Source organism: Cyprinodon variegatus, unplaced genomic scaffold (genome assembly GCF_000732505.1).
Source record: "Cyprinodon variegatus isolate N-32 unplaced genomic scaffold, C_variegatus-1.0 Scaffold1857, whole genome shotgun sequence".
Classification (NCBI taxonomy): Eukaryota; Metazoa; Chordata; class Actinopteri; order Cyprinodontiformes; family Cyprinodontidae; genus Cyprinodon; species Cyprinodon variegatus.
This window is the reverse complement of record NW_015152310.1, coordinates 11,412-23,063: the sequence shown is the minus strand read 5'-3', so window position 1 is coordinate 23,063 and position 11,652 is coordinate 11,412. Positions and strand designations below refer to the sequence as shown.

The window sequence follows — 11,652 nt, the reverse complement described above, 5'->3', positions numbered from 1 at the left end:
ACGCTACAGGCATTAATGATGTAGCATGGCTAATTGCTGCAGGATGTAGAATAGGATCAGTTTAAATTTCTGAGGTACAGCTGCAAAGTTGTATAATATGATCTAATTTCTTGATTAAAGGTGTGCTGGGATAGAAATATCAGGAAAAAATGTTTCTAAACTTATTGATGCTACTGCAGATCTGTGAAGTGTCTAATTACTGTTTTGAGCTGTGGAAAAATCCCTGATAGAAACCATTTTGAAATGGTTTAAGTGATTTATTCTTCACAATTCAACTCACTTTAGAGGAGGATATTGGAAAACATGAGACCAAAGTTTAGTTTTTTTCTATCTTAAATAAAAATGTTATACATAAAATGTGTAGCAGTCATGGTAATATGGGTGCTACTGTAACAGTATCATGATTAGAGCCAGAATTAACTTTCTTGTATGAAATTATCTGGATGATCCAAATCAATGGAATAAAATTGATTCATCTGCAATCAAAACATATTCATTTTTTTTCCCTTCACACACTCAAACTGCTTGGTCAAAACTTTATTTCAGGCTGTGATTATCACATGCATACACCTCTCTGCACAAGCAGAAGGGGTGAGAAATGTTTCAGTACATTATAATAGAAAGGTAAACCATTTTTCTCGTTATGAAAACATATTTTCTCTGAAAAGATCAGCTTTAATTAGTGCGCCAATCTCTGTAAATATTACATATTAATCTACAATTAGTACATAAATGCAATTAAAATATTGCATTAAAGGTCTGAACTGTACAGCTACTGTATATAATTAGTTTTCACTGCTTTGCAAACAGAGGATTCAATCCAAATCTTTAGACAACAATTAAACACAACCATAAAAACGATGCTGCATTTTATAAATGATTAGAAATCAGAGTGGAAGATTCTCTTGTTTAACGTTAATTTGGCCCATACCCGGAAGAGCTAACTTGTAATGCAACGCCATCTACTACATGATGATGAGGCACTTTTTCCTAGAGAAAATGAAAAGTGGAACATAAACTGGCTTCTGATATAAAGCAGTGCACATGAGACAAATTTAGATCAGTTTACAACAAAGTTATACATTTTTTACAGATAAAATCTTGTCTGTTGAAAGTAATTAAAAGCAATAAATATTACCTGGAAACACTCACATCTCAATGCGATTTTACATTCGGCATATATATATTCTACAGTTATTATCACACATTTTAATATAGCAGCATCACCTGGGCAGCTAATGAAATAACTAAACTTTTGTGCAACAAAGCCTAAGATAGGGAAATAATCAAGTAGCTACGGTAGTTGGTCTACATCCATACAACCGTTTCGTCACAGACCGTTATAACTGAAAGACAGATTCTAGTACAGTTTCACGACTAAATCAAAAGCCCGTTCAACATTTCCCTTCCACGACGTAGCCGGAGTGCGGCTCACTGCATACTTCAATGCTCCACTCATCCTTTGCTCCACGGTTTCCTTCTTCGAAGTGCAAAAGCTAATTACTGGCTGTTGAGTTTAATTAGGATGAGGAGGCTGCAGCCGGACTGGATTGAAGACAGTTCAAGTCCTGTCCTAAGCTGGATCAGTTGATGCGTCTGGCAATAAAAAAAAGAGACAAAAAATACATAAAACCAGTTAGTCCGGCAAAAAAAAACCAATGAGTGCATGTGGATGCAAAGGTAATACCTTCCTCTCCTCTGCAAGAACAGACGGATAAGCCACTGAACCACAAAAGGCCAGACAATGGCAAAGGCCAGACTGGTTGGTGAAATGTCAAAAGGCCACCATGATGGGTTCTAGAAGAACACACAGATGTTTCAAGAAGAGCATTGCATAATAATTTGACCAAAAGTCAAACTCAAACCATTAATAAAGCACCCATGCAGTATAAACCCTACCCGATTCTTCTTGTTGGTCTGAGGCGATCCATATGTAGGCAGAGTCACTGATCTCGTCTGCAAAAAAACGGGGAAAAAAGAAGGATTTTTAAAAGCAGTCCAATTTATCTTGTTCATATGAAGCAGTCTGACAGAGAGAAATGTACCATTCCATCAGGTTTCTCCTTTCTGTGCAGAGGTGGCTGACATTTACCACCATTGTTGTTTTTTATCTTTTTAATTTAACATTATCTGAATAGTCTAAAAGATCATCTATAAAATGTTTTTTTTTTCAGAGGACTTGAAATTAAAATGTCCTGAAAAAGGCTACTTATCTTTTCATTACCTTTTTTTATTCATATTAAAATTTTATTTTTAGTTATGGATACACTGAGGATGTTCCCAGCGTTGTGAAAGGTTGAGTGTTTGCTCTTTTATGTAAACAACCACATTGGTTCCTAATCTGAACAAATAGATTGATTTTAATCACATTTTCAGGGTTTGGTCAGATAGCCCAACGGTTTAAATGTAGCATTAATTCATCTACAGTTATATAAACCTCAATTCAATACTGAAATATTGTGTCCATCAGTTATTAGATATATCAAACTGAAGTAGCTGTTGCCAACACCTCAATATTTAGAGATAAAAATAATTCAGATTAATAAGGGTGCCCAAACTTTTTCATATGAATGTATCTCCAACCTGATCATCTATTATCATCATTCGAAGTGTTATTTTTTCGCATGTTAAAGCTACTTGATAAAGACGGTTTTATTTCTATTGGAGGGTTTTTTTTCTGAGATACTTTGGGAGTTTTCCCCGCTGAAAATAAAATTGCTTAATATTTTACGAAGAGTCTTTAAACAGGAACCTAGAAGACTGCTGGTATTAAAGACTGAAAGAAGGGGTTTGATTAAATAACTCTCACTTCATTGCATGAGCTACATTTGTCATTTTTTTACTGAAGTGTTTCATAAAGGTACATTTCTGAACTTTAAAGTTTTTATTTTTATTTTTTTATTCTTCACCTACATGCCCTAATAATTGCATGCTATGTTACATGAGGTTTCCTTTATTTACCCCCAGTAGCATCTATAGGATCTATTAATTGATGAGGCAGTGATTTAGGCTGAATTCTCTGGCAGCGTCTTTGGGTGTTAGCTGTTGTGCTGCTTTGTTGGGTCTCCACCTTAGCGAGAGAACAAGGGTGGGGTTTGTGAAGATGGATCACAAAAGACAAGCAACTAGTGCACCCCAAACCCCATCACAAGTAAGAGAATAAAACTAATGAACTAACAGACCTCTCTGCCCTGGAAAGGAGTTAAATGCAGTTAGCCTTCTTTTTGCTAAAATGGTGGTATCTGTTCAAAACCATTTTAATATTTCTACTTTTTTTTTTTACCCCAGCTGATATAAGTCCTCTAAACTAAAACCTTTTCCAGCTGCAGACTGCTGGGCTTTTTCCTCTTCTCCCATGTGTGAGCACAACACTGCAGTCATCAACAGAGAAGGAAAAAGGTCTGGAAAAACTCTGGAACTTCACTATGCTAAAACAGAAATTGGGGCCCATAAATAGATAATGTGTTAAGCAAATAATTCCTTTCTGGAAACACAAACATTTTCTTTATAAAAATAACCTGAATGTTTGTGGCCTGTAACCTAGCAAATTAAATTTAGATGTTAACTCATAGGTAATCACCCCTGTTCTGGGAAAAGGCCTCGGAGGTTAGTTAGAGAACATCAGTGAGCAAACAGCCTCATGATGTCAGTCACCTTCAGCCCATGATCTACACAGTGAAACATAGTGGTGGAAGTATTATGCTGCGAGGTTTTCCTTAAGCAGACGAAGGAGGGTGAATGGAGATGAATACAGCTTGGGTTATTTCTGGGTACGGAGAAGCAGAGCTTTGGCTGCTAATCAGAGCAGAGTGAATCCTTCAGGGAGGTGTGTTAACGCACATATTTAAGTTTGGATTGTAGGCGGTTGCGACATCTTTTCTGGGGAACTCTGTGTCTTTTAGAGGGAAAATGTGTTCGTGTGCGAGCTTGTCAGAAAGCACAAACAACACAAATAAAACGACTTAGTCTATGTAGGACAACATAAAGAACTACAAAAAACTGCTGTGTTCTATAATATGGCATCCCGCTTATATAACGATAAATCTTTTTGTTGAAGACAAAAACATATAAGATAAGATTTTCTATTCTTAGACACAAAAAAAAATCAGATAAACTCTAAAAGTAGTTATTAACCTGGAAATTCACAATAATCTATTTTGGCCAGACTAGCAATTAGAGCAGATGAATAGAGCATGTTGGAGGTTAGTAGGGAACTAAAACTATATTTAGGATTTATTTAAACAGTTAAAAATAAAGCCTGAAAGGCTGGAAATGTTTAAAAATATTCTGTTTGATGAAATGAAATAAAAGCCAACAGTAAGAACCAGTATTCCTGTCTAACATTGTTGGTGTGAGGCAAGGAACCGACAGGACTGGCTGGTCTGACCTGGTTGGCTGTTAGAGCCTCCAAGGTCCTTAGTCTTTCCAGAACACTCTGCATGTCTTCCTGCAGTCTGGCCAGCGCCACCACAATCTGCTCGTTCAGGCTCACTGCGGGTGTAACGGCGCCTCCCCAGCGCTCCCCGTCTCCATCCCCACTGCTGTGCATGGGGACCTGAGGTCCTGGACCTGGGGACCTAGAACCTGGAAAGCAGAAAAGGATTTTATCAGCTGTTTTTTTTAATCTTAATTAGGCTCATATGGTTTGTATTTCATAACTTTAAACTGATTATCCAGTTTAGTCTTGAAAAACCCAACAAAAATACTTAAAGAGATAAAACTGCTTTCATTACTTAAAACTTGTAGACATTTCATAAATATTTTTTTGTTTTATCCTTTTTTTAAAATCTAATTTTGGACAAATTGCGAATGTGCGAGGCTTTAATAGCTCAACTATTTCTTTTAAATAAACTGCCTTAAAGGCCTTTTTTTTTTAAAGCTTTATATAATAGAAGCTTTAACGTCCTGGAGGTTGGTCCTCACCTTTTCCCCTTCTGGCTGAAGCACCATCTGGCATTTCCACGTCCAGCCTCTGTCTCTGTGACACCGTCCCACCCGTCTCCCCCTCTTCTCCTCCACACCTGACGGCCTGTGGAGGATCCTGAACGTCCTCCTCTGCGTGTCGTAGTTGACTCTCCTCTTCTTCCAGGTCATCCAGAGAGCGGTTATGTTCCGAGTTCTGGAGTAAAAGGAGACATCTTTAGGGGAGTGATTTAATAAATCTGATCCAGGCTCATGTTTGTGAGGCTCTGACTTGCCTCTTCTTGGCCAAACTGGTCCACAGAATCACAGTAGACTTCACTGTCTGAGTCACTGGTAACCAGATTGGGTCTCGCATCTAAAATAAATACAAAGACAACATCATATTTTTTTGTGCGGCTTGTTTATGGTTTTCAGACTTTCTACACAGAAGAAACAGTGAATTAATGGCTGCCTGTCCTGTTTATTCTGACTGATCCAAACCAGCCCAGGAGCAGCCAAGGTGTGAATCTTTACTGGAGCTTTACTGCAGCTCTGAGAATAAAGCTTAGCAGATTATCTGGTCACATGCTGCTCTTAAACCCCAAGCAGGGGCAGGCAATGTTGGAGGAGTCCTCATCACGCTGCAGTTCTAAATACAGCAGAGCCAATATGGAGGTTTTCCTACCTGCATGGTGTCCATTCAGCAGAGGCTCCCCGGCTGAGACTTCCTGCACATCGCCGTCTCTGGGATGACCCCCGTTGACCACATGGGAGCCACCATTAGACAGTTTACCATTCTGGAGGGACACTCTGTGTCTCCTGGTGGAACTTTTCTTCTTGGGCTGTGCTGCTAAAGTAAAACACAACAGGAGCAGTGATAAGAAAAAAATCAGCAATACAAGGGATAATCGTCTCACAATAGGGAGCAATATCAACCTTTTCTGATTTCTATTATGTCCTCCTTCTCTTCTTCCTCATTATCATCATCATCCTCCTCATCATCATCATCATCGTCGTTGTCGTCTTCCTCTTCGACTTCTTCACTCTCTCTGAGCCTGGCGGGCCGAGTCTCCAGAGTGCCGTTCATCTCCATGTTTCTTATTATGCTTTTTGCAATACTTTTTGATCCCACTGTGTCCAGCATCGTTCCAAACCCTGAACAAAACAAACAAAATAATAATTATAATACTGGGAAACTCCACACAAAACTAAACTTTACTTAAACTCCATCTTTATCTCGTTTCTGTACTTTAAGAGGAATAACAAACATCTTTATGAAATAATCAGCAGCTAGAAAAAACGATTTCTTTATCCTAAAACGTGTGCGTAACAGAGGGAACAGTGCCGCCAACTAACACTAAAAGCAGCTGATCTGAAGCAGCACACAGATTCTACTCTACGTCATGAGAGCACAGTCAGATACTTGCCTTCCAGTTGCCTAGCAAACTTGGTTAAACGGGCTGAGCAGATAAGAGGCAGAGAGAGTTAAGCTTGGTCGTCCCGTTTCTGTCACCAGGAAGTAGAAGGTAGAGTCGGCGCTGTGGGCCACAGACCTTACCTGTACTCAAGTCTGATATCTGCGTGACTTTTTTCTTCTCATCAATCAGCTCATAGAAGGGTCCGAGGACGCGCAGCAGCTCCTCCACCTCGTCAGTCATGGGCATTCCCTCCAGGATCTGTGAACGAAATCCAATAAACCTTAAGGATTTTTCCCAATGGGAAATAATAACCTTCATAATAAATGTATGAAGCAAATAAAATATTTTACTTCATTGTGTTTTCTAAAGCAAGTGAAAATTTTAAAATCCTTCTTTGTCAGCAGGAAATGAGTGAACTTTAAGCGGAAAAAAGGACTTGAGAAGTAAGAATTTATCTTCACTGCATTTTACAAAAATAACTCAATCGGGATGTGAAGAAGACCACAAAGGAAACCAATAGTTGTTTGTGTGCCATAAATGGTAGCCAGAAAGAACTTCTTCCTTAAAGTGTAGTTTTCACTTTTTATGTGTCTTTTGTTTCCCGAAAACTACATGATGTCTGCAGATGACCTTAACTGCCACTTAAAGATTACCCTGAATGGACATGTTTGGTTTTATTTTGGTATTTGCTTTATTATTGACCCTAGAGAAGCATATGCCTGAACACATATCAGTATTTTAACTTCTGTTAGACTTACTACATGTGTAGCATTAGCTTGAAGGGGGTTTAGTGGACCAATCACTGTGTTCTTGCAGTAAACTAAGAAGAATGAGTGCTATAAGGGGCTTTTCCCTTATAACATAAAAACTATTTTGCTGTCGTTAAACCCACATAATGGAAACAGCCTGGTTATGTGGTTTAATTGAATACAGAAGGATTATGAGGCAAGTTGTGTGTCAGTGCATCTAAAAATAAGAAATCAGGTCAGAGCTGGAGCAGAAGAGACATCAAACTGAGCATTCTTATGCTTTGAAATCCTCCCATAGTGTGCTGGTTTGTTAGGTCTCTAAATCCCACCTCTCAGCAGCATTCTAACGAGGACCCTAAATGGAAGTTGTAGACTTTTCTGTGGGTCAGACCTGCTGTAATGTAATGGTACTCCAGCTCAGGTTCGAAACATTGTTCTAACTCTCCCTCAACTTTCAGAAAACACCTTAGCTTTTTTTAGTATTTGCTTATCCAAATGAAAACAACCATCATCAGCTACAACACCAAACAGACAAGTCTTGATCACAAAATTTGAAAAATCAAGAAGACCAACCAGCTTCATTTGGTCGACATAGGCTGCCATAGCTTCTTCTTCAGGCATCTCTCCAAGGGAATTCCACGCATCCCTATTAAAATTAACGTAAAAAGGAAAAAAATGTTTATTAAAAATCAAAGTGATTAAACTAAGAGATAAGTATCAATCTAATTAGAATGTTTTTACATAAGACATAAATATTTAAACAGTAATGATGGATATCATGCTTCCGTTACTCGTCAGCCTTTAGCACAGTCAAAGTTCAAAGTCTGAACAGAGTCTGGATTGAACATGTTTACTTAAAGTGTTTTTTTTTTCTTCACATCTCCAATAAAACATATTTATTAAATAGGATCTATGTCACCTTTGTGCTAGTTCCCTGCTTTTCAAACAGACCCAGTTTACCCAAGGTCAATGTGTTCCCTGCAAGCCTTCGGCTCAAAGGTTGAGTAAAACCCCACCCGCTGTCGGTAGCTATGATTTCAAACATTTTCAAGCAAGACCCAACAGAGAAAGCTGTCCGGCTCTGTGGGTAAGAGGTCACATTCCAGACCCAGTCCAGAGAGCATAACTTTAGAAAAGACACAAAAAGATTATTCCTCTGCCTTCAGTCTGGTTTTACATGAAAATGAATCTAATATTTATAAAATACAATAATGTAAAGAGTTGAAATATCTAAACACAACAGAAACAACATAAATGGATATGAGAGAAATCTACAAACCATTTAGCTTTACCAACTACATCCCAGAACCCAGGTCGTGGTATATTACATGGTCCAACAGTGGCCTGTTTATAGTAGCTGTAGAACTTGAGCATCATGTCATTTGAAGGCTGAAAGGGACCTGAAGAAAAACAGACACAAACACTGTATGCAAAATGTCTGCTTTTTTCAACAACAGGGTAGGAATCTACACACTGGATGGGGCCACATGAACAGACCGATTCTGCTGGTGTCTGCAGCTAAAGCTGATAAAATCACTCAAGCTGCTGCGTTTCACCTGGCACCAGCTGAAGTTGGCCTCTGATAGGGTACTGAGCTTAAGAGCCATTTCAGAGCTTTTAAAGAATAAAGTTTCAGATCTAAAACACTTAGATGAGCTGGCTTCTTCAAATTATTGTCTACTTCCACCTCCCACTTTTCAAAGAGTTCTGACTGGACTCATCTCTCTAACCAGGTTACTTTTTTGCCATAAGAAAGGTAACTTTTTTTTCTTTGGGGCATCGCTCATCAATCCTGTGTATTACATCTTATAAAAACTGCTGGACGCTTAAATCTAGGTTACAGAGTTGCAAGGTTTATGATTTTATTTTATTTTTTTGTTATTTAAAAAAAAACTCAGAAAAAGAGGACTATGATAACTCTTTGGTGATAAGGTTGAATCTGTGGCTGCTCCTTTTAACAGGCTGACAAACAGAAAATGTGTCTTCAAAAGTATTAAGACCTCAGAGGTTAATGAACAATAGTGAAAAAACAAAACACTAGGATGAAGACCAAGGTGGATAGCAGACAGGTCGGGGGGATGTGGTGAAATTTCAAAGCAGGGTTAGGTTATAAAACACTACATTTTCACAGAGTTTTGTTTGATCAGTCATCTGAAAATGGAAGGAGGATGGGACACCATAACAGGGCAACAAATTAGCTAAGAGGCTCATGGTAACTTAAGGAGCTATGGAGATCCAAAGCTCAGGTGTGATAATCTGATGATAGGACCAATATTATTCATGGACGCCACAAATCTGGCCTTTAAAACTCCCCTATTATGGATAATTCACATAAACATTTTCTAATAGTCATATGTGACCTGAAGCCTGCGTATGAGGTTCACCAAATGGAAAAAAAACTAAAAAAGATTCCTCCTTGCCTTTCTTCACGTCTTAGTTAATGTATGCTCAAAATGCTCTGTTTGAAAATCATTCCCCTTATGATGTCATAAAGAAACAAGCTGTGGATCTGTAGCAGCCAATCCGGCAAGCCATGGCCTTTATCTAATGTGTTGACCCCGAACTCCCCAAGCAGGAAAGTGATAGTTTTATCTGTTTTAATTATGTATAAAAAAAAAAAAATAAAAAAAAAAGATTTGTAAAATAATTGTTCGTTTCAGCCCTAAATGCACCAGGGAGCGTTATCACAGATCTTTCCTCCCGGCAGCTGTAAGACTTTATAACCATCACTGTTCCCAACAAACTCAATAAGTTGTTACATTGATGCCGTTTTTTGCAGTTTCTGTCTTAGTCAGTTAAAAACAAGCTGCTGGCATTTTCTTTCTTTTTTTTTTTTTTTGCACATCTCTGGTGTTGCTGCTATTTTTCCATTACTGAAAAAAAAAAAATTCCACAGCTGTTATGGATTTGTCATTCTCCAGATACAGAGTATTTATATTGTAAAAACACTGTACAGTACAATACTTTACTGTGTTTTATTTTCTTATCTGTTATTTCTATACACTTTTCTAAGGTGTACATTGTGTGACCACTTCTGCTATAACCAGTTGCTGCAGTAACGCCACAATTTTCCCATTGTGGGACAATAAGGGATTTTCTATTCCATTATATTTCACATAAACTACAACCCCAACCTGCAGAAAAGTCCACCAGTTACTGCTAAAAACAAAAAAATGAATACACACACTGAAGTGTGTGACAGTATTTAAAAATATATATATATGTAGGAAAACCTTATAAACTAACCATATTTATTTAACATGAACAAGAGCTAATTTGTTAGAACTGTAAATTTACAGTCATATTACTGTTTTTATATATATATTTAGGATGAAATTGTTCAGAGAGCTGTTCCAAACGAAATTTCTTTTTGCTTTACACTTGTGTAAACAAAATGACTAATAAATTAGCCTACGTCTAACCTGATGACATGAAATGTGTGCAATATCCCTTTAATTGAGCAGTATATCAGATGTAAAATCAACGTGGTTTATGTGAAGCAGTTGCTGAGGCTGTCAGTGTCTCCCAGGAAGTGATGGGTCTTACTAACCGTTGGGGGGTAAACTCTTGATGACTTTAACCGCTGCCTCGAACCTTCTCTGGGTCAGACGTGTCTGTTCCTGTGCGCTGACACTCTCCACCTCCATAATGCCAATCTGGAGACAGCTAGCAGGAATATCCGCCTAACCAGAAGTAGAAGAAACATAAAACAGACGCTGGTCTTTGGGTTCGCAGTCTGTGTTTTGACCGACAGTAAGAGGATTGAACCAGCTGAGAATGTAGGACACAATAAGTGCCCTGCCGCACAGGGTTAGCTGCGGCCAGCATTTACGCCAAGTTACACAAATGTGTGAAAATATTCAAAGTAAAAACACTAAAAAAGACATTACTCACCTTTAAACTATTTGTTTATCTATCGGTCAGAGCGTAACTTGCCCTTAGCTCTGAGACTGACGCCATAAACAGCAGATGAAGCTAAACAATAATGCATCATGGGAGATGAAGTTTTCTCCTAACGGTAAGTCCTACAGACTCCACCACCTTTGGGGTTTGACCCCCAAAAAAGTAACTGAAAGGGCAGTTTAAGGGGTGTAATGAGACGATTTCATAGCTCTTAAATTTATTATTTCTGTGAATTAAAAACATGGTTAAATATACATGGTCGCTAGAGTTTACTAAGCATGGAACTACAATTCCCGGCATGCGTTATCACTTATCCCACTTTTTCAGATAAAACCGTAGGCGAATTTATGAGCAGTGAGAGTTCTCACTCTGTCTATTTTAGACTTGCCGAATTCGTTGTGACATGTAGAAATATTGACACAGATATAAAACAATTAACAAATTGCACACGTGCATGCCTAAGCAATGCACACTTTGATATTGAATTATTTTAAACATATCACTGTTTGGAATGCTTAGAATTTCTCTATGATAATCAAAAAACAACAACAACAATAACAATAATTTAATGTTATTATTATTATTGGATTGATGAATGAATGGTTGGGATTATAGCAGTATGACAGTATTGATTTTAGTCTGTATTTAATGTTAGTCTAATTATTTTTGATTCATATCAG

General features: G+C 38.0%; 1 protein-coding gene across 2 annotated transcripts; it reads right to left on the bottom strand.

Moving 5' to 3' along the window:
- Nucleotides 1–529: 529 nt before the first annotated feature.
- Nucleotides 530–11,078, bottom strand: acbd5 (acyl-CoA binding domain containing 5). Of its 2 annotated transcripts, none has more exons than XM_015404788.1 (13): nucleotides 10,964–11,078; nucleotides 10,620–10,752; nucleotides 8,349–8,469; nucleotides 7,643–7,715; nucleotides 6,461–6,578; nucleotides 5,839–6,057; nucleotides 5,588–5,752; nucleotides 5,199–5,278; nucleotides 4,924–5,119; nucleotides 4,388–4,584; nucleotides 1,900–1,956; nucleotides 1,688–1,797; nucleotides 530–1,596 (listed from the first exon to the last, which is right to left on the bottom strand). In XM_015404788.1, exons 2-13 carry the CDS (start codon nucleotides 10,714–10,716, stop codon nucleotides 1,584–1,586), a joined length of 1,446 nt encoding a protein of 481 aa, XP_015260274.1. In that variant the 5' UTR covers nucleotides 10,717–10,752; nucleotides 10,964–11,078; the 3' UTR covers nucleotides 530–1,583. The 2 variants fall into 2 exon arrangements, with proteins under 2 accessions (XP_015260274.1, XP_015260275.1); XM_015404789.1 differs by having other exon boundaries at nucleotides 5,588–5,749.
- Nucleotides 11,079–11,652: the final 574 nt, after the last annotated feature.

Excerpts from the sequence above, each read along its gene's own strand:
- acbd5 (XM_015404788.1), bottom strand. The coding sequence starts at position 10,716 with ATGGAGGTGGAGAGTGTCAGCGCACAGGAACAGACACGTCTGACCCAG. Across the intron at positions 6,058-6,460 it reads GATATCAGACTTGAGTACAG|GGTTTGGAACGATGCTGGAC; the intron begins GTAAGGTCTGTG and ends TGTTTTGTTCAG. Across the intron at positions 4,585-4,923 it reads TTCAGCCAGAAGGGGAAAAG|GTTCTAGGTCCCCAGGTCCA; the intron begins GTGAGGACCAAC and ends TCTGCTTTCCAG.